We start from the raw sequence: 21,998 nt of genomic DNA on the forward strand, positions 1-21,998 counted from the left end.
TTATTTACTTATATATATAGGTATATATATATATGTATGTACATATTAAAAAGAAGTTTATCCAATGAAAGCTATTTTTACTGGAAACGAGTCTTGGAGTATAAAAAGAAGAAAAAGAAGAAGAAAACGTTTTTTTAAGACAAGGAATATTTGAAAGTTGTCGTATTTTGGTGACCCGGAAGCATAGATATGGGCACGTATGTAGGAAGAGGTTTAAAAGAAAAGTAGTCCAGAGATTGCTTGAAAAGGTCACGACTGGGCTGTGGTTGTGCTTGTGGCCGTTGTTGTGGCCGTTGTTGTGGTCGCTGTTGTGTAAGTTGCTGGGGAAGCATTGGAGTAGGAAGCATTTGTGGGTCGGTAAGAGCAGGAGAGATCATCGCCACAAGAGAGTCAACAACGGTCACCTTGGAAACCATTTCGGGGAAAGCCTTGGTAAAGCTTATCAAACCCAGTTTGAGGCTATCGTAACTGCCTTCAAACACTTGAATTGGATGGGTACTTGCCTCCATGTTATCAGTAAAATCCACGCAAGGAGCCCAATCAGAACCACCCAGGGCTACTTCCTTTTTGTAGAATACAAGTCTGTCAAGTCGATAGAGCTCTACCACAAGCTCACCTGACAAGTTAGGGGAGCTGTGTCCAGTTAGAGTACGGTGTAGTCTGATATTTCGAATGTCTTCAAGGAAAATATGCACTTTAAATACATATCTGCCTTTCCAGATTTGCCAGTACAACAAACGTAGCTGATGATTGACACCGCATGCCAAATCAACTGGATCCCTGAGTTTACATGATGTATAGTAGGACCAATTGCCGATGTAAATAGTATTAACAGGAAATCTAGTTTTTCCGCCCATAGATCCAAAGCTTATATCTAATACATATGTATCGAAAAAATAAAAGAAATATTAATTAGATTCTGAAAAATAAATAAATCAAATTTGTAAACCACAGCACATATTTATTTCTTTATTTTACCTTTAAGAGTTGTCTCTTGAGGACTCATTCTTAATTTTGATTGGGGACAATCGTATGCTGTAGGGATTTCTGCAATGTTTTCTGAAACCGAAGCAGTCTGCAACTCTGACTCGCTACACCAATTATGAGGCTGGTGTTGGTGTATACGATAGTAATCCAGTGTTCTTGGAGTGTCCCAATATATAGCAGAGTAAGCTACACTGACAGGACTATTATGTGTGTGCTTATTAACAGCTCTGCTGCTACTGCTAATGCTACTATTATTCTCTGAGTTTAGTGCAGTTGATATGTGCCTTTCATGGGCTACATGTTTTGGTGATTCCGCTAATATTTCCGGCAGATTGATGTGTTGTTCTTGCCATTTTTTATCCTTGCGAGCTTTGGCCCGACGGTTCTGGAACCAGTTTTTTATCTTGGTGATTGAGACATTTAGACGAGAAGCAATGTCGATGTAGACTCTCGCATCTGGCTTTGGATTGGCAGAGAAATGGTCTTGAAGAACTTTGTACTGATATGGCTTTAACATCATACGCTTTTTGTGAAAAGATGTGGGCATATCCATTTTGAAGACTGACAAAGATTGATTTGACAAATCCTGTGAAGAGGAAATGGTGAAGTTAGAAAAAAAATCTACTTTAAATATGTGTGTATGCTAGCAGAGAAAGAAGAAAACGGTCTAGGCGTCTAGGCGTCAAGGACCATTGACTACCACAAACTGTTACACTGCCCCACTTCTCTTTGATCGTTTTGATCATTTTGATAGTCTTGCTGTTGGGCGCATTTGCCAAATCGGACTGGCTTGACAAGATAGAATTGTCGCAGTTTAAACAGGTTCATTCTTATTAACTACAAGATCAAAAGTGCCAATGGAGAGGGATGCCTGTTAACCCTTCTCCCTCCTTTTACTCGCCGCATCACAAGCTCTACCACAGCACCCACCACTACATTCACTATCACCACACACACACACATACATACATACATATATATATATCTATTTTACATCATTCTTTTTATTTAACAAAATCTTCCGTAACGTCTTCTTTGGTAAATGGAGATTAACACTACAGTCGGTTCTAATAGTCTTAGGGAGACTATTCGCTTCGCTATCAGTGTGTAATCTTTGTCCCACTTCACATGCTTGAAGAGTACACAGAAACCTAAACTTCATCCCCTTTTTTTTATTATTATTTTTGTGCACAGACCCAGACACATTACCTAAAGGAACAGTAGCCAGCCGTTTGAGCCTAGATCGACCTCATCTTTCAATTCAGATCGAGCACGATACACACCCTGAGCCGACTCCTCTTCAGAACTATGGACCCAGACGCTCTTCGCCTCTTAAAGATTCTCTTATAGATACTTTTCATTTATTCCCAAAGGGCAAGTTGAACGAAGAAATCAACATGAAGACTATAGATCTAGATGAAAACATAAAAGAGGATCTATTGACAGACGATAACGAGAACGAGAATAATAACGATGACGACGACTTTGATTGGAATGATGATCCCGACCAAGGCAAAGTAGAGGTTCAAAAGTCTACTCGAGAACGTATTCAGGAAGCCATGGCAAGACGTTGCTGCTGGCATTATCTGTCACCCCTTATACGACGTATTATACTTGCTCTATCTGGATCTTGTATGTTTGCTGCCATTGGGGTTTGTATCTATTTATTCTTGCCTTATCCTACCGAAGAAGAAAAGCAAGATCCGAGCTTTAGGAATGTCCGTAGTAATGTTCAGTGCTGGATGTACTGGGCAGCATTTATGTGGCATATTGGGTGGGTAACAACAATTGTTATCGAACTGCTTCCTACCGTAGTTTCAACATGGACAAAAATATTTAAAGGAAGACGATCTGAAAGTGTAAAGACCTATATGGAGGTAAACTACTTTCTTTTATATATATACATATATATGTTCTAGATTTGGCTTAGATATATAATTGAGAGAAAAAAGTATGGTTTGATTAATACAAAAAGTTGTAGTACTATATGAGTCTTAAATGGTATACCGGCCTTCTTACTATGGTTTCATGGAACTGGGGTACTTGGGCTTTTTTATTACAATATCCTTTCCCAGTAAGGTCCAATATTTTTTAAGACAGAAGCGGGAAAGTAAACCGCATGTTTTCTTAGGTTTAATATTACCATTTGTTTTATTTAGTCTGTCCACAAACAGGACTATTCGCGTATTATCTGGAATGTATACGCTTGTGTTTTTGTAGCCACCTGTTTTCTATTCATTCAAAAGCTCATTATTCAAATGATTGGTAATTTATCACGAAAAAGATATATATATATAATTTTTGACTAATTCTTCATTTTGTCTTTTTCTTTTTTCATATAGCCACCAGTTTTCATAGTTTTGCTTTTAATGATCGTGTCCAGGAAAGCAAAAATGCGCTTAAAAGTAAATTAGAATTTGGTTTTTTTTTTTTTACTATTTAATGCTGTAAAAGAAGATTAAATATATATATATTTGTTTCGTAAATATAGTTCTTGACTCGCTTAGTAGAGCAGAGGCACGGAGGGCAAGACAAGATTTTGCAAATCGATTGAGAATTCGACGTCCATTGAGTAGTCGGATTTCGTTTGCCCCAGACGACAGTACTCCGACCTTGAATAATCTTACAGCTTACAGCGCGACTTCTGTTGGATATGGTCACAAGTCAGATACCAAACGCTTGTCAAATACACCCGAAATCTTGTCCCAGTTTCAAAAGCGCCTACAGAGCATTGTGTTGACAGACCAGCCTCAGTCACGTACCCTGATTGACAATGACAAGATTGACATAAACTCTATAGAGTTTGCCAAAAAGGTTGCCCGAAAGCTCTTTCAATCACTTGCATATCCAGTCGGGACACCCTTAAGTGGAGAAGAGGATTCGAAACGGTCTCTTGATGTTTCTGACTTTCGGCCTTTCTTTGACACATTTGAGGAGGCAAAGAGTGCATTTGCAGTATTCGACAGAGATGGGAACGGCGATCTCACACGAAGAGAGTTTAGAGACACGGTTGTTCAGATATACAGAGAGCGAAAGGCTTTGGCCCAGTCCATGCGAGATACCAGCCAAGCCCTGGGAAAAATAGATGCCATGCTTTTGTTGATCAGTATTATTGCGACAGTGTTTGTATCTCTGGCTGTGTTTAATGTGGAAGTCTGGCACTCGCTTGTTCCACTTGGATCATTTTTGTTGGCTTTGACCTTTGTATTTGGTAACACTGCAAAGAATACTTTTGAGAGCATCTTGTTTCTTTTTGTCACAGTAAGTTCTTGAATAGTTATCTCTTTTTGTTTTTGTGTATATTTTATTTGTTTATTTATTTATTGGAAAGAACATTCTTATCTTTATACCTTTATACAAAGCACCCCTATGATGCAGGTGATCTAGTGATTATTGATGAACAGTTTTTGATGGTGCATAATTTAGGACTTATGGGAACAGTCTTTATGTAAGTACAGAACACAAATAAATTATAGGGCTTTATTCTTTTTATTGGTTTTTAGAATGTACAGAAACCCTAAAGAAGAATAAGAATAAGAATAAGAAAATAAAGCATTAACTTTCCTTTTATTAAAATAAAATAAACTAAATAAAATAAAATAAAATAAAATAAAAGCCGCGGTGATGGTCAGAGAATATATGCACCAACTACAGTGTTAATGACAAAGCTAATTACCAATGTACGACGATCAGGAAATATGGGAGAAACGATTCAAATAAACATTGATTTCAGGACACCCACTGAATTGATATACAAGCTACGAGACCAAGTTAGCGAATGGGTCAGCGGTGAGACGCGTGATTTTGCAGGGTTCGATTTGCGTGTCTTGGATATCGTGGATGTGAACCAGATCTTGATAAATCTTTGGTTACCTTACAAGGGAAATTGGCAAGAGCTTAGCAAACGTTGGCAACGACGTACTCGGGTAAAAGATAATTTTTTTTTAAAAAAAAAAATTAAAAGAAAAAAATCCCTTGATATTTTGTAATATAAAATTTAATGATTGTCTAATTGTTTAATGATTTTAATTTTCTTAGTTTATGTTAGCTCTCAAAGGAATCCTCACCGACCTTAATATTCGATACGAACTTCCTACTCAAAAGTTTACTCAGGCACAAGAAGATCGGACATTTCTGAACGTTAAATCACCTTTGAGTGGTAACAATTCTGTAATCGAAACACCCCAATCATTTGCACACCTTCCCATCAGCTAAGATTGTGGGAGATATAAGATTTATACCAAGAAGACCAGTTTTTTTTTGTTTTTGTTTGGTGAGACCTATAAAGTAATCAGGGAATACAATTACCATGAAGCGAGTAACATATTTTCTCTTAGTGAATCTTATTAGATAATTGTTTGTAATGTGGTTATGTTGTAATGAATCAATTGCATGAACAGATAAGCAGAAATAGTAAGAATATATATATATATATGTGTCTAGAACAACCTCACCATCTTCAACTGCCTGTCTGTCATTACTGTATCACACACACACACATATATATATATAATATTTATATAAGAAATATATAATAAACAATTTTATTTATTTATTTATTTATTTATTTTAACGACCCGCAAATTTCAAGTAGACCTCTGAAGCACAGTGAATGGAGTATGTTTGTGGGTCTGAGAGAGAAAAATAATATATTCGCCTCTTCTTTTCAATTACTTCTTCAAATTTACCTAACTCCTATGCACCATACTCGTGGGCCAGTGGCAATCCGTAAAATGGGCAAGATCCTGGCAGACCCAGTGGTCTGTATAACTACAGTGGTATCTGTAGTTACAGTTGGCATAGGATGTTATCTTTACTTTTCTAAGCGTAAGTCCTTTAAAGAAAAAGAAACACGCCCATATACACAAAACAGCACAATACAATATAGTATGGCATAGCATAGCATAGCATAGCATGTATATATTAGTATAGAGTAACATGGTATAACATAGCCTCGCATGGCATAACTTAACATAACATAACATAGAATAGCATAGCATAGCATAGCATAGCATATAGTAACATGACATAATACCACAAAGCCTGGCGTGGAATAGTATCGTATTACACAGCAAATAGTTCGTACCTTTAATCCACATGTATCATACTTTATAGGTCCTATACCTGCACTAGAGAAAAATGCAGTTCGGCAGTTCACCTTGATAGAGAAAGAGCAAAAGAGCCCTAATACATATAGGTAATAAAAAAATATAAATATAAAAATAAAGATGCACGGTACCTGGTTTTTAAAATTCTCTTTGTGTGTGGCTTCAGATACCGGTTTTCTCTTCCAAACAAATGGAATGTGCTAGGTATTCCTATTGGACAGCACATCCAAATACTGGCGCCCATAGATGGAAAAGAGGTGGTTAGAAATTATACGCCAACGAGTCCCAGCGATGCCAAGGGATATTTTGATATTCTTGTAAAGGTAACAAACAAATCGAAAGTTGATTGGATGAATAAAGTTTTATTTTTTCTAACTGAGTTGAGTAATAGACCTACCCAGATGGTCTAATGTCAAACTACTTGGTCAACCTCGAGATTGGGGATAAGATCACCGCCAGAGGACCAAAAGGTCTATTTGAATACACTCCTAACATGGTACGAGCTATTGGAATGGTAGCAGGCAGGTTTTTAAAGATTTATATATATATTTATATATATATAAAACATTTACTATATAAACTAACATCTCTCTATAGGTGGCTCTGGTATCACGCCCATGTATCAAGTAAGGTTTGGCAATAAACTTTCTTTAGTGTTTGTTGTATGCTTATCACACGCGAAATAGATTATCAAGGCTATCTTGGGTAACCAAAAAGACAAGACAGAGGTTACTTTGATTTACGGAAACCAGACTGAGCCAGACATTCTCCTCCGAGAAGAGCTGGATGTGCTTGCGACTATGCACCCAAATCGGTTTAATGTACACTATGTGCTAAGCCGCCCACACACAACGTGGGCTGGACACACAGGTCGCATCGACAAAGAGAAAATGGAAATGTGGCTTCCAAAACCGGCAGGAGACGTCAAAATACTTGTATGCGGACCTCCGGGCCAGGTCAAGGCTATTACAGAGGTAAAAAAAAATTATTTTATTATTTTGAAAGGGGGCTTTATTTGGTTGGTTTTTGACATGTGATTTCTAGGCAGCAACGGCTTTGGGCTTTGTTTCTCCACGTACTGTCAGTAAAGTGGTAGATCAAGTGTTTAAGTTTTAAGGAAAATCTTTAAAAAGATAAAGAAAGAGAGAAACGATATATAGAGATGGTTCGATCTTTTTTTTTTCTCTAAAAAAAAAAAAGACCTTTAAGGTGGGACAATACAGCGGGTTCATTTTTGGATATACCTTAATTAAGTGCGCCACTTTAACCCAGAGAAGGGATAGAAGAGTTAATGAAATGGTTTAATAAACAGTTTATTGAAATTAGATGAATAGTATTGGATCAATATGTACATTTATGTCTCTCTTGTATTCTGATAGAGAGAACGTTGGACAGCTTTGATATCTAGACACATAGATTTGTACACCCTATGGGCTATATCTACCATATCTTTTGTATTTATATATAAATAAATTCAAAAGGTACAAGAATTACAATAAGAATAAGAATGGCAGAATTTATTTTTTATTTTTATTTTATTTTATTTTGCCCGGAAGCCTGGTGCGTGCTTTGATATTTACAATCAAAAGAGAACAATAAAAATGCTTGACTACAAAGCCATTATGTTAGGTTTTGATCGGCTCAAGTTCTTGAATTGTCCAAGGCCATAAAGTCTACCAGAAAAGATTCCTTTTAGAGCAAAGTATCTACATGTCGGCTTGTTTTAGCCAGAAATCTTTATGTATCTATCGATGACGACGATTTCATTTTCATTTTTATTTTTATCTTTTTATATCTATTATTTTTGCGGTTGGAACCTTTGGCCGGCTTGACTCCAAGAAAGGTTGGTTGGTGTGTGTATAACAGAAAGGTTTAGATTCCTACAGATCTCATCGCCTTTAGAAGAACAAAGTCGGAGCTTATGGGTGGATTTTATATATAAATATAAATATAAATATAAATATAAATTATAATTATTGTGTTTTTGCTTGGCTTCTTTATTTGATAAAAGAAATAATATGCTTAATAAAAAGGTTATTATGTTTCGATTGTGTTTCGGGTCAGTTTATTCTTAGATACGAAGGCTCCCACACATATATCAGCCCCTTCTTTCTATTGCTCTCCTTGTTATAAGTATATTTGATTTATGTTGCGGTTTTGATCTGCAATTGTCATGGTTACACTAGCAAGAGGAGGCCAAATCTAGACTTGTATAGGCAACACAGTTAATTTGCAATTTTTTTTTTCGGACAACGAAAGAACTTACCAGTAACCATGCATAAGCTATTTTACTCTTTTCTTTCTCTTTGCTGTCATCTAACTATCTAGTATTAAAAATAGTCGTACAACCTCCCCCCCCCCCCTCCTTCCTTTCTCTCTCTCTCTTCTTTCTTTCATTCACTCCCCCCTTTTTCTTTTTTATTTTTATTTTCTTTCTTTCTTTCTTTCTTTTTGTATTACTGGCATTGGTTGTTTGCTCCCCTTCTACGTCTTGACCTCCAAGCGTTGACCCTTATCCCTTCTTTTAAAATCATAAACAATCCTTTATCAAACAACAATCCCTTGAATCCCCCCTCTTCCTCCCCTTACTTCATCCTCAGCCCATTCTTTATCTTTCTTAATTTTTGTTGCATTCATTCTTTTCACTTGTTCCTTTCACTTGAAGAATAAAGCCCTCCAATGCCCACCCGTTACGACGCTGCCGCTGGTGGGAACGCCTCTGGTGATGAGTACGCCTATCGCGCAACCGAAAGCAACTATCGCTACAATGCAGGCGCTGCCTCCATAGGCAGAACACCCACCACTCTTGGTAGAGCACCCACCCGTCGAATGGCTCCCGGAGGAAACAGTATCGCCAATGCCAGCCAGAACATACAACGCGGACGCACCCTCATCCGTCCTGATCGATACCAAGAGCCACCACCGCTCCTTACCGGAAAGACCACCTCGACAGGAACCATGTTCGATCCATGGACCTTTTTTTCTCGTGTCGTCACCTTCTGGGCTTTTTCCCCGATGCTCAAAGCTCTCGGAATGTCTGATGCCAGCATGCAACAAGCCTGGCGTGAAAAGATTACCCTTTGCTTCCTGATTGCCTGCATGGGTGGTTTTGTTGCCTTTATAACTATCGGTCTGAGCTCTGTTTTGTGTCCCTCAACCGATGCCAGTAACCAACAAAATTATCTTTCGTACAATGACTCTATAAATGGAGGTATGTACTCCATTAACTTTTATTATTATTATTATTATTATTATTATAATTATTATAATTATATGGCTATTGTACAGAATCCGCTAAAGAAATACGTTTTACCAAAGAAGAAACTAACTTCTTCTTTTCTTAAATATCTATATTATTATTTTATTGATCCAATAATTTCAATCACAATTATAATTATAATTTCAATAGCTTCATTGTTGGGAATCAATGGGTGGCAATTCAATATCACTAACGCGAAGAATACCGGAAACACCGATTTCTTTTCCTTGGCAAAAACCCCTGGTACCGACATCACCTCTCTCTTCCAACATGGCACCACCATCCCTGCATGCCAAGATACCGGCAACGCCGTCTCCACCAAATTCGCTGCAGTCACTTTCAATCCTTGTACAGCTGGAACCTGCACCCTCGGATCCCTCACACAGACAACATACGACGGCCTCGGAATCTTCAACTCCACTCGTCAGGTTGGCTACGACTGGACAAACCTGGCAGGAGAAGATCTTGCAAACTTCTTTGTTATCGACGGAAACGTCCTCAATCTAACCCCTTACATTACATCAAACCCTAACCCCCTTCCGGATGACGAGCTTGACGTCCTTATTCGCTACATCCTCAAACAGAACTTTGCTGAAGGTGGCCGTGATGCCACAAAGCTCTTCTTCCGTCTCCCGGAGCTTGAGGCCTCGATCGACTGTATGGTAGAAAAATACAGGGCCGGAAAGATCGACAAGGACACACCCGGATGCTTTGTTGCCTCGATCATCCTGTTCTGCTCTCTTTTTATTGTCCTTTCTATTGTTCTCGCTCGCTTTTTTATGGCCCTCATCTTCTCTTGGTTCATTTCCCGAAAACTATCCCGCACTCCACCAGAAATGCCTCGTATCTCGCCTGGAGCTGCTGCAGGAGCTGCGATCAGACCAAATCAGACCATGGAAATGTCTGCCATCAGCCCTAGTGCACCACTGATGGCAGGCGGTGGAAGCGGAGGAGCTGGCTCAAACGCAACGGCTCGATTGATGGAAATCGGTAACGACCTCTATACCGTAATGCTTATTACCTGCTATTCAGAAAATACAGAAGGTATTCGTGGAACCGTGGAATCATTGGCTGCTACAGATTATCCAGACGATCGTAAACTGCTTTTCCTTATTGCGGATGGTATAATTACTGGCCACGGTGAGACTATGTCCACCCCCGACATGTGTCTTTCCCTCATTACCTTTGATGACCCTGCTATGAAGAACCCAGAACCAAAGGCATACATGGCTGTTGCTTCAGGTGCAAAGCAACACAATTGTGCAAAGGTTTATGCTGGTCACTATGGTGAGTGGCTTTCTTATATATATATATATATATATATTTGGCTAATAGTGACATTTTTTATTACTTAGTATGTTCTGGACACAAGGTGCCCATGATTTTGGTCGTCAAGTCGGGCAATCCAGGCGAACAGGGCAAGCCCAAACCTGGAAATCGTGGAAAGCGTGATTCGCAGCTTATTTTAATGAACTTTTTCAGTCGAGTAACATACAATGACCGCATGACACCTCTAGATTTTGAACTTTTCCAGAAAATCACTTACCTTATGAAGGCTACTCCAGACTACTTTGAGCTAGTACTAATGGTAAATTTTAAAATTATTATTATAATAATTATAATTCAACAAAATAATATATACTTACTTGATATTATCTTTAATATATATATATATTGGTTTTTATTAGGTTGATGCTGATACTAAAGTATACGAATCATCCCTTCGCTTATTGATCAATTGTATGGTGAACGACAACCTAATTATGGGACTGTGTGGTGAAACAAAGATTGCCAACAAACGAGACTCTTGGGTGACAGCCATCCAGGTCTATGAATACTTTATTTCCCATCATCTGGCTAAAGGTTTTGAAGCCGTGTTTGGTGGTGTGACTTGTCTTCCAGGCTGTTTCTGCATGTATCGACTCAAGGCTCGCAAGGGTGATGGTGATTGGATCCCTATTATCACCAAACCCGAGATTGTTCAGGAATACTCGTCTAATACCATTGACACCCTTCACCAAAAGAATCTGTTGTTGCTTGGTGAAGATCGATTCTTGACCACCCTAATGCTCCGTAATTTCCCCTTCCGTAAAATGGTCTTTACTCCTCAAGCCGTAAGTCCTCCCCTTTACTTGTATTTATACTTTATATCTCTATATGTAGATAAAGTCTTTATACTAAATATTAATATTTTATGTATTAGATTTGCAAAACAGTCGTTCCTGATGAATTCAAAGTGTTGCTGTCTCAACGCCGTCGCTGGATTAACTCGACTATCCACAACTTGTTTGAACTTGTGCTTGTGCGTAACTTGTGCGGTACTTTCTGCTTCTCGATGCAGTTTGTTGTAATGATGGATCTTGTCGGTACTCTCACTTTACCTGTCGCCATTGTTCTCACCGTGGTTCTTATCGTTTCGATGGCAAAGACGCACATCACCAGCTTTACTCTTGCCGTCCCTCTGATCCTATTGATCATCGTCTTGTTTTCGCCTGCTTTCTTGATCCTTGTTACCACACGCAAGTGGGTCTATCTTGCCTGGATGCTTGTCTATCTGTGTGCACTCCCGATTTGGAATTTCGTCCTCCCAGTCTATGCGTTCTGGCATTTTGACGATTTCTCGTGGGGAGAGACCCGAAAGGTCGAAGGAGAAGCCAAGGGAGATGACCACAGCAAGACCGACGGTGTGTTTGATCCCGCAAGTGTGCCTTTGAAGAGATGGGAGGACTATGAACGCAAACGAGTCCGGGCCAAGAAGAGAAGAGAGCGAAATGAGCGCGACTTGGGACCCACTCACCTCACACACAACATTATTGATGAAGAAGACAGTCAGTTTGGAACATTTGATGACAACCGATCGAACCTCTCGTTTAACAACAGCAATGCCCAAGATCCGGCACATTACTTTGATCCGTCCAAGGAAGCACCAGCCAAGAATAGTGGTACCGGATATTACCCTTCATATCGGCCACAGTCGCAGGCTCCACTTCCGTCCCGTCCTGTGGCCCCGGTCCAGCCACACCCTACTGCACCAGGCCCTTGGGGCCCTCAACAAAACTTCACACCATCTTCACCAAACTCTAATTCACGGCCTTTACAACCATCTTCAGCACCACTAGGTCCTGGTCAGTATGTAGGAGCACAACAGCATAATCCTAACCCATATAACCAAGGACCCTACCAAGGATTCTAGAAATCTACACCCAAAAAAAAATACAAAAAAAAAGAAGACAATGAAAACAAATTAGTAGATGGCTTCTTTGTTTTTTTCTTTGTTTCTTTCTTTGGATTATCTGTAGTCTATCCTCTTTCTTACATCAACCTCCCTTACCTTATCCTTTCTTTCTTTCCTCTCCTTCCTCCCCCATTCCCTGTTCAAATATATTTTTTAGTGTATCTTTAGCTTGAGCATACCCCTTCTCCATCCTTGTCCCCCTCAGACACCCACTCTTTTTTTTTATATATTATTTTTATTATTGTTATTATTATATACATACATATTCTTGTGCTCTCATTCAAAATAAAAATAAAATAAATAAATAAATAAATAAATAAATAAATAAAATTTGTGGTAAAAGTATCATAATTTATTATTCATTTTTCATTTCATTTTATTTTACTATAAAGAAAATAGACAAATAAGGAGGGTACTATACAAACAGTAAAGAGAACATAATAAACTAAGTAATATGGGATAAAAGCCAATTCAAATATATATATATATAAACTGTCAAAATAAATATACAATTTTGATTAGCCTATAGTTTGGGTTTCGTCTCGACAGATAGAATTCTTTTTTTTTCTTTTCTTTTGATAGCAATCGAAAAAAAGATATATATATATATATATATATATATATATAATAGAATAAGATTAAAGGGTGAATTATATAAAGGCTATATATATAAAAGCGAGTAGAAATATCGTTTTAAACGACAATGGATCTGAATAAACACCAAGGTTTGTAGATAAGGTTTTGATGGCCCCGGACTCCTTTGCCGGTTCGTTCCCAGTATTTGGATTACCAGAAGTCTTGGTCGTTGTTTCCGGTATAAATTTATTTACGGCTTTCTTGGACCCATTGAATTTTCCGGCAGGCCAAGGGAATTTCCAGTTGGCTTCCCAGTATGGATTAGGATCACCGATGCACTCATGGATAGGAACCACATTGAATTGGTTCTGTAGTCTTGGAAGCCACTCTTCTGCAACAGCAAGTGCTTCCCTATTATTCTCATGTTCCTATAACAATGTTAAATATCTTACTCTTATATATATATATATATATATATATGTGTATGTGTATGTGCCTAGTTAAATGCTTTTACCAATGAAACATGCCCCGTATCTCTGTCCTGTCTGTTGGCCATACGTGATATCCACTTCTCAAATATCTTGCCTACTTCTAATTTCGATAAATGTCCTCCTCCTGGTACACCATTCTAATTACAAAAAAAATACAACGAAACATCAACCAAAAATCATTCATTTTTTTTAAATACTGTAGTTAGAAGGTTTTGGTTTTGGTTTTCATTGCTACGGGTTAAACAAAGAAAAGAAACACTTACCAAATCCCAGTCGTTTGAGTCTCTATCCCACACAATTGTTCTTAGACCCATTTGCCACGCAATTGATCTAACACGATCATCCACATCTCCGTATGGGGGTCTCCAGCACCGGGTTGTTACTCCAGTAGTTTCCTTGATTGCCTTCATAGTCCAGTACAGTTCAGCCACCACTTCTTCGTTGGTAAGCGAAGTCATCTGCTTGTGAGACCAAGTATGAGCACAAAGTGTGTGTCCATCTGCAAGAGCACGTTGAGCAGCCACAGGGAAGTTGATAACATTATGTCCAACATCTTGCAAAATAATAATAATATAAGCACAAAAAGGGGATCTATTGAGGAATGTAGCATCTAAAATAGATATGTAGATGTAATGCGCACCTACACCTAAAAATACATATTCACGCACAAATGTGCATACGTGATATTAAATAGTCAGAATCTTACAAAATAAAGTCGCCTTTTGATTTCCAGTTGTGGCCAAAAAGTTGTAGAGACGCGGCGACTCCCATGCCTTGTCTTCTGGCGAGGTTGTCCAGGCACGGAAGGGTCCATCGTCGTAGCTCAGCCCCCAATCGCCAGAATTGGGGCATTCATGCACGTCTTCGGGTAAATCAAGGGCTTTTGGATATCTGCAAAGACTAGAAGACGACCAGCAATCGGGGTCTCCAAGGTAGTCGTAGCCTGTCAAGTCAAGAGACCAGTCGACCACTTTGCGAATAGGTGATTTGGATACCTTGGTCCAGTCAATAGACCCAATGACCTTTTGGACCTCTGGGTGATCTACAGACGGAACCTTGTTGGCTGCAGGGTATGTTTTTTTGTTGATGTGAAAGTCGGAAGGCGCAAGAGGCCCTGGTATGATTGCCTGATCTGTCGGGAATTTTGTGGCAACGTTGGTAGGAATCGGGACACTACTTAACCACGTAGGAGAGGACACAGGCATAGGTGATCGCTTGTCACTGCCATAGTGAACAATGTCAAAGGCATTAGCAGTTCCTATACACAATAGTAAAGGAAGAATATATAGCATAACTCTTGATGTTGCTATACTAGCACTAAAAATTTATTTTTGTATATATGTATATTTAATATATATATTTAGCAGAAATTAAATACAAAAATAAAAGCAGCAATAATGGAAATATGTTTTTTATTCATTTATTCTTGTATTATATATATGCACGGTAGGTAACTTGCGTGCCTGATGGTTTGTAAGAATGAGTTTTATGTAGCTATCGACCAGAATTCATTTAAATTCCTTTTGTGGAAAACTTGTCGATCAGAAGGATTTGTATTTTCTGTTTTGTATTATTGTTCTTTATTGTACATCTACGCACTAACTCACACACGCACGCACGTACGCACTGGTATATGTATGTGTAGGTTTTATATGAAATAAAGCAGACAATTAGATTATCAGAGTACTTCCCAAGTTAAATACAATAAATAGATAGATAAATAAATAAATTAATGAATAAAGGAGTGAACATATAGGTGAATAATACCAATTGTTGTATTTAATATATATATATTACAAGGGTTTCTTTTTTTTGGGATGCTTCTTCTAATTTAGTTTTCATCCTTTTCTGAGAGAAGTAACCAGACATTAAGGCTCATAACCTTTGCTGGGTCAGTCATTTGGTCTGTCTGATTAGCGGCGAGTCTCATGTCATCAAAGCTCACATGGGGGTTGTAAGATGTCACCAACAGATAGCGATGCTTGTGGATACGAGGCAGCATGGCTGTCATAGGCGCAACCAAGAGAGTTCTGATAATAGTAAAAAAAAGAAGAAAAGAATAGAGAATAAATGAGTATATAAATACACAAACACAAATACACCATGAGCCTCTTCTTTCTACAAGACTTTTCCTTCCGCATATTTACTAATCTTATTATTTACCTTTCGAATGAATTGGGGAATTCCTGGGATGGTGCAAAGTCAATCTTGTGCTTGGTTTGACTATCCTTGTGGAATACAACACCAGAACGATGTTCCAATTCACGCTCGGCCGATTCAATATCACTTCCAAAATCCTTAATTTGAACATGGATATTGCTCGTGTCTAAAGAATTTCAATCAAGATAAAAGAGAAGATGTTAGGGTCTAGCTAACCACTTCATCCTTTTTTCTTAATTATACTTACCCTTCCATTCAGTAGGATAAGCCAATAAGTGGTGGGGAGCCATATATGTCTTGAGAAACAAAATGTGTGTAGTGACATTGTAATTGCTCTGGAAAGATGCGCCTATTACACACACACACACAGATAATCATAAATCAATCAAAACCCCAGTGTGTATGTGTTTCTCTTTTGAATTCTTATCATTATACTATTAACTTACTTGTGAAATCCAATTGGCAGGCAAGGTCGCCAGAAGATAACTTTTCGCAACCATGAATATTGGTAGATTGTTGCTGGAGGTAACTCATAGTAGGAACAATACCACCCTAATAACCAAAAAAAAAACAGGCAAAAATGTTACCTCTTTGTTTAGTTTATACTATTCTTTTTAAAATCTATCCATGTATATCCCACAACAAACCTGGTGCAAGACACCGAATACAAAGGTGGTAATGACATTGAAAATTATCCAGGTAAACTACAAATCAGACATATATAAAAAATACATTTGTTAATGATTCTTTTTTTCTTGAGTATGCGATGCACAAAATTTTGTTTCCAAACAAAACATTATTATTTACCCAGAAGAGCTTTGGCAGATTGGTCTTGTTCCAGGTGTAAACAATGACAAGAGGAACAAGAAGAGGGGCCAAGAAACGTGCTTCCTGATGGGGAACAGTCGACAAGCCAGCCATGGCTGTAACAATAGTACAAAGGGCAACTGAAATAAAATGTTCAAACATTATTTAACAATATATATATATATATATATATATATATATATGTAACTGTCTTCCTTGTTGATTCTTATATTCCTCTCTGTATCTCTTTTACTTTTATTTTGATTCTTACCATAGTATATACGGCTAAACAAAGTATCTCCAGCTGCAACAACGGTATCGGTAACATCCATAAGAGAAGCAATTGCTAATGGGCCAAAAAGTAAGGGGAAGTTTACAATAAGGTGGAGGTAACGAGGATGGAGACCGTGGGTTGCCAAGTTGTCCACATTCATGTTGTATTTCAAGTTGTTGAGTGGTGTAATGACAAAATTTCCCTTTTGATTTAATTTTTTTTCAAGACAGTATTAGAACAATTTCTTGTGTCTTCTTTACTTTCTTCTTCTTAACAAAGAAGAAGACGAAGAAGAAACTACTTACTACCAAGTTAAAGGAAAATTCGGAAAAGTTCATCAAGGCTTCGACGATCTGTGAGAAATGAACAATAGGCTGGTCGTTGACGGTTGCCTGAAGAGTTCCAAAATAAAGCGAGTCGGCTAAGATACACACGCCAGCCACTGCACTGGCACCAAGAGCAAACGAAACCAAGGATCCAATGAAGGAAGGCTTGCTCGAAGAATTTCTATAACATGACAAATTGAAATGTATCAGGATATATCTGAGCCGTCTCTCTCTCTCTCTCTTTTTGTTTTCCTTGTAGATCAACCCTGTTTACTCTACATTTGATGCATGTATTTATGTATTTATGTATTTATTGTCTTACCCTTTGAGAGCATGCAACAAGAAACCAAGACCAATGGGGAGACCAAAGAGTCCAAAGGTGATACGGGTAAAGATTCCAAGACAGAGCAAGAAACCAAGACCAAAAGAAGATACCAAAGATCCCTAATGATAATTGTATTTTAGTAAAAACATATTCCCTTTTTCTTAAATCCGTTCCTGTTTTTATTTTTACCTTTTTGGTGAATGATGCATAAGAAGCCAAACTCAAACAGAGGATGATGGCTTCAATTGAATTGGAGAAAGTACGGGTGTAGTAGACCAATGCAACTTGACTCGATGCAACCAAGAAAAGAGGCAAAAGGTAATCTTTTTCCATTGTCTTGTAAAGGTTGATGACACTGAAATCTAAAATAAGGATTGACGATCAATATCAATATCAATATATTTTCTTCTTTTACCCAGAATCCCTTCTAATTATCACTAATATTATCAAGTGCTTTACCAACAAGTAGAGAAAGAATGAAACTGGCGGTTCTTTCTGTCAAAAAGATACTCAAAGTGCCAATGACTATTATTATTATTATTATTTTTCCAACAAAGACAATCATTTGTAAGTTTTCATTTATAGACATAGAGACATATTTATATAGATATTTACTCTGTTTTTCACCGTTGGTCCAGGTTTCTACTTGACGCAAAATCCAGAAAGGAAGACCAGTTGTCAAAAAGCTTAAAAGAAAACAAAAGGGACAAGTTAAGATACAAACACACGATACACGCTCTTCTTTCTCTTCTTCTTCTTTTGTTTTGCTTTAAGCTTACGGAATGACAATGCTTCTAGAGGCATGAGCAGGGCTGTACTCCCATGGAATGCTGGTCTCAACACCTAGTATAGGACCGGCAGTGATTTCCGGTGACTGGAAAAACTCATCGGGATGGAGGTAGCCAGGTAGGCTGGACACTAGCCATCTAAACCACAAGAACGCTACGTATAATATAGCTTGACGTGTCTTCATATTATTATTATTATTATTATTATAGTAATAATAATAATATTAGCAGTAATAAAGAACCCAAGTAAACCAAAAAAAATAAAATAAAATAAAATAGCCGAAATTACCAGTTTGACTTGTATTATATTATATTATACTAGTAATAGTATTGTTATTTTTATCAGATTTCAATAAAAATAATAAAAATAAAAAGGTCAAAATGGCAAGTAGTTTAAGCGGGAATTCTTTCATATATATTTTTTTAGCCGCTTTCTTCGAGAGTTGTACAGAATATTTTTTGTGCTCATATATTTCTTCCGATCATTATCTATTCTTTCGTACTTCCTTATGTTGTGCTGTGCTGTGCTGTGCTGTGCTGTACTGAGCTGTGGTAGACATGATATTATGGCTTAGATATCTAAATCACTACCCTTTAGTTTGCTTTACTCTGTCTTACTCTAGAGAGAATAAACTATCATATAAGCTGTTAGCAAATGTTAATATAATTAGATATAATTGAGCGGACAATTCGACTCAGAATTCCAAGTGAGCAAATGGTACGACAAAGTTATCAGATCAAAAGTTTATTAGACCAATATTTCTTCTTCTTTCTTTCTTTTCTATTCATGTTTTACGTAAATAAAATAGAAGACCATCAAAAAAACCAAGACAACCAAACGAACAACGTCTATTACACATATACATATGCGTATATACCCTTGTATCCATTACTCAAAGAAAAGGGGCAAATAGAGAGAGATTCAAGACAATTTTTATGTTCATGAATTATAAAACTGTTAAATTGTCAAATGATTATAGCTACTTGCACAAGTACAAGTACAAGTACAAGTGCAAGTACAAAAGATAATGCTTTCTAATCCAACAAATAAACATAAATTATGTATATATACACTTACGGTCAAAAACGTTTCGCCCACGCAAAAAAAAATTACCAAAAGAAAAACATTGTTTTCTCCCAGTTTTATTAATCAAATCCTACACGCAAGACACGAATTCATCAGAAAACACTCATGGATCATATAAAAAAAATGATACCTACAGATAGGAATGCATCATGAACATGCATTTAGAAGTTTCTCGTTAGCTCAGATTCCATTGGTAGTTTACACGAGTCTATCGGCTGTCAAGTACATCATTAAGAGAGTGGGTGAGACAGGATCTCTACAGCAAAGAAGAGGGTCTGAACGAGCCAGAAAGCTTGATGATGGGATAGAAATACACCTTATGAATGTAGTTCCGAAGGACAATTTTGCTTTATATTCTAGGCTAAAAACCTCTTTAAAGAAGATAGAGGTATTCGTCCGTAAAATAAAAGCAATAATTAGCTATCTTAAGCGTTTGGGATTTGGATTATGTATTGCAGCTCATAAATTGGGTGTAACATAAAGCTATAAGAAAAGATGGTTGCATTGGGCTCGTGAGCATATACATTAGACCAATAGGCAACATAAAGGTGTTATATTGCCCTTTGAATCAAGATTTATAGTCAAGGGTAATGATGGGGAAGCCGGAGCTATTAAGAGTTGCGAAAAGGTTCAAAGAAAGTATCATTACGAGAACCAAGTAAAGGTGTGTCTGTGAGGGAGACTGAATAAGGAATAGAAAATAATCAAGTTTAACGTTAAGCTTGTCCCTATAAATATACCAAACACACGTAATTAAATCCACATTACAAAGTATTAGCAGAATCAAATAGAATCTATTTTTTTAATGTTTCATTTTAAATACCCCTTTTCTTTACAAAAACGTCTTGTCCTTAAAAATTGAACCTCGTCGTAACCCAATGTTGGTCAATTATTAGTATTTTATTTTTTGAAAAAAGGCACAACTATGCGTTTTTGTCAGTTATAAAACACCAATTCTATTAAACCTAACAGTCGTAGCTTACTCATTCAATAGGATGTACTTAATACCAATGCAAAAGAAGAAGAGGTATTGGTTTGTAAACAATTCTTGTTAGGATTGGAGATTTACGATTTAACAAAAAATATTAAAAATAATGTTTGAGATTTTCAGTTCTTAAAAAAAGCCAAAAACGGCCAAAACGGCCGTGCACACCTCTTGTAGTGCAACTCCTTTAAATGGATTTTTAATAGGAGCTATTTAAAAAGGTGTAATTACTTGGATTTATATTCTCTTTTTTAAAAAAAGATTCACTTAAAGAAGTTCGTTTTACTTTGGGCAGCAAACGGCCGTGTACGCTTTAGATACTACGCAATCACCAAATTACTCACACACTGAATATTTTCTTTCTCATAGAACCTTATAGAACAATAGACGTCATCCAGAAATAATAAGTCACGTATCCAATATCCTTCCTAACACTATGAGCCATTTTTGCGGTGACTTTTCTTTTTAGCAGCCTCGGTTTTCTCTCTCTGATGTGACTTTTTTATTTCAACCCCAAGGACTCTTTTTTTCATATGGCGTCACAATTTTAAAAGCCAATCAAAATGATTTAAAAGTCATTGACTCATTTTTCAAACACCAATCATTTTAATTTTCACGTTCCGTGACTTTCTTTCAATTGCAAAAGGTCGTACAAGAGTTGAACCATTTTGTCTATAAAAAGGGGCCAAAAGTTTGCAAATTTTTCAGATCTTTATTGTGGCGGTTATCTACGTAGTCTGCTCATAGATGTGGCCTTAGTAAACCGGTCGAAAGACTTTCACAGTTGAAGACCTATAAACCAAACTATATAAACCACGCGATGTCTATGCAGGTGTAGAATGCTGATAACCTATCTGTTGCCCACTGCGAGTTTTTTGAAAATTTTCTCGTCCAACAGGGAGATCCCACTTTCATCATGGGCGGGCCCCCAAGGGTAAATAAATTCAATAAAATAAAGGAAAAGGACCCAATCAAAATCTATATATATGGATTTTCTTAAACCATTTTATATAGATTTGGATTTTTTTTTGGTTTTTCCAATTTTTCTTTTGGTTTTTTAAATTTTTTTTAAATTTTTTTTAATAAATAAAAAATTAAAAAATTAAAATTAAATAAATATTACCCCCCCCCCCCCCACCCTCCATATTTTTTATAACTGGGCTTTTATCTATAAATTAATTAAATTAATTGCCTTGGTGCCAATTTTTTACCCCATTTTGCTACCAAAAATCTCATGACATCCTTAGAGGTTAAGAAGAAAAATTGTCCTCATTTCAAACTGAGTATTTCTTCTAGCACTCAGATTTTACGTTTGCATGAATCTTGTTAGAAGACATGGTCTAAGAGAGCAAAACGATTCGCACCAATGGACTTGACAACAAGGAACGGACTACGAGCAAAATGAGACAGCCCTATTAAGCAACCAGAAGAAACAACGCTTGATAACACCGGAAACTTGACGAGGACTCGATCTCTAATAGCAAAGTTAGGTGCTACACGATATTAGTTATAGCTAATGACATGAAATTTCCAGCCTGGCAGCGAAAGGATTCTCCAGTTGAATTAAGCTGTGAGCGCGAGAAATGAATC

The 21,998-nt window shown here is 37.2% G+C and overlaps 7 protein-coding genes across 7 annotated transcripts; 4 read left to right on the forward strand and 3 right to left on the reverse strand.

The window, feature by feature from the left end:
• Window positions 1–134: 134 nt before the first annotated feature.
• Window positions 135–1,540, reverse strand: PHYBLDRAFT_61564 (Homeodomain-like DNA binding domain-containing transcription factor; the record flags this gene model as incomplete). Its single annotated transcript, XM_018440823.1, has 2 exons — window positions 135–874; window positions 979–1,540. The coding sequence occupies 2 exons, from the start codon at window positions 1,538–1,540 to the stop codon at window positions 135–137; spliced, it is 1,302 nt and encodes a 433-aa protein (XP_018298551.1).
• Window positions 1,541–2,029: 489 nt separating this feature from the next.
• PHYBLDRAFT_138071 (hypothetical protein) lies at window positions 2,030–5,202 on the forward strand (the record flags this gene model as incomplete). Its single annotated transcript, XM_018429928.1, has 9 exons — window positions 2,030–2,090; window positions 2,182–2,864; window positions 2,969–3,061; window positions 3,147–3,252; window positions 3,330–3,392; window positions 3,479–4,248; window positions 4,350–4,435; window positions 4,604–4,913; window positions 5,026–5,202. The coding sequence occupies 9 exons, from the start codon at window positions 2,030–2,032 to the stop codon at window positions 5,200–5,202; spliced, it is 2,349 nt and encodes a 782-aa protein (XP_018298552.1).
• A 482-nt stretch (window positions 5,203–5,684) lies between these two features.
• On the forward strand, window positions 5,685–7,211 carry PHYBLDRAFT_61566 (hypothetical protein; the record flags this gene model as incomplete). The annotated part of the gene is made up of 7 exons (XM_018440824.1): window positions 5,685–5,814; window positions 6,103–6,184; window positions 6,262–6,418; window positions 6,487–6,620; window positions 6,693–6,726; window positions 6,782–7,069; window positions 7,140–7,211. The coding sequence occupies 7 exons, from the start codon at window positions 5,685–5,687 to the stop codon at window positions 7,209–7,211; spliced, it is 897 nt and encodes a 298-aa protein (XP_018298553.1).
• Window positions 7,212–8,924: 1,713 nt separating this feature from the next.
• PHYBLDRAFT_129202 (glycosyltransferase family 2 protein) lies at window positions 8,925–12,950 on the forward strand (the record flags this gene model as incomplete). Its single annotated transcript, XM_018429270.1, has 5 exons — window positions 8,925–9,306; window positions 9,505–10,641; window positions 10,710–10,942; window positions 11,043–11,468; window positions 11,558–12,950. 5 exons carry the CDS (start codon window positions 8,925–8,927, stop codon window positions 12,545–12,547), a joined length of 3,168 nt encoding a protein of 1,055 aa, XP_018298554.1. The 3' UTR covers window positions 12,548–12,950.
• Window positions 12,951–13,428: 478 nt separating this feature from the next.
• On the reverse strand, window positions 13,429–14,861 carry PHYBLDRAFT_89024 (carbohydrate esterase family 4 protein; the record flags this gene model as incomplete). The annotated part of the gene is made up of 4 exons (XM_018443705.1): window positions 13,429–13,593; window positions 13,680–13,793; window positions 13,920–14,209; window positions 14,363–14,861. Coding segments are annotated over 4 exons (1,068 nt in total), but the record flags the coding sequence as incomplete, so codon positions are not given.
• Window positions 14,862–15,487: 626 nt separating this feature from the next.
• Window positions 15,488–18,521, reverse strand: PHYBLDRAFT_138075 (SMP3/SAP2/LAS2/O3527 protein; the record flags this gene model as incomplete). The annotated part of the gene is made up of 13 exons (XM_018429929.1): window positions 15,488–15,686; window positions 15,820–15,982; window positions 16,064–16,165; window positions 16,263–16,368; window positions 16,464–16,520; window positions 16,624–16,763; window positions 16,895–17,099; window positions 17,203–17,404; window positions 17,546–17,667; window positions 17,738–17,910; window positions 18,008–18,073; window positions 18,164–18,234; window positions 18,328–18,521. 13 exons carry the CDS (start codon window positions 18,519–18,521, stop codon window positions 15,488–15,490), a joined length of 1,800 nt encoding a protein of 599 aa, XP_018298556.1.
• Window positions 18,522–19,565: 1,044 nt separating this feature from the next.
• PHYBLDRAFT_161163 (hypothetical protein) lies at window positions 19,566–20,525 on the forward strand (the record flags this gene model as incomplete). The annotated part of the gene is made up of 3 exons (XM_018434352.1): window positions 19,566–19,893; window positions 20,005–20,087; window positions 20,418–20,525. 3 exons carry the CDS (start codon window positions 19,566–19,568, stop codon window positions 20,523–20,525), a joined length of 519 nt encoding a protein of 172 aa, XP_018298557.1.
• Between the last annotated feature and the right edge of the window lie 1,473 nt (window positions 20,526–21,998).

Source organism: Phycomyces blakesleeanus (assembly GCF_001638985.1).
Source record: "Phycomyces blakesleeanus NRRL 1555(-) unplaced genomic scaffold PHYBLscaffold_1, whole genome shotgun sequence".
Classification (NCBI taxonomy): domain Eukaryota; kingdom Fungi; phylum Mucoromycota; class Mucoromycetes; order Mucorales; family Phycomycetaceae; genus Phycomyces; species Phycomyces blakesleeanus.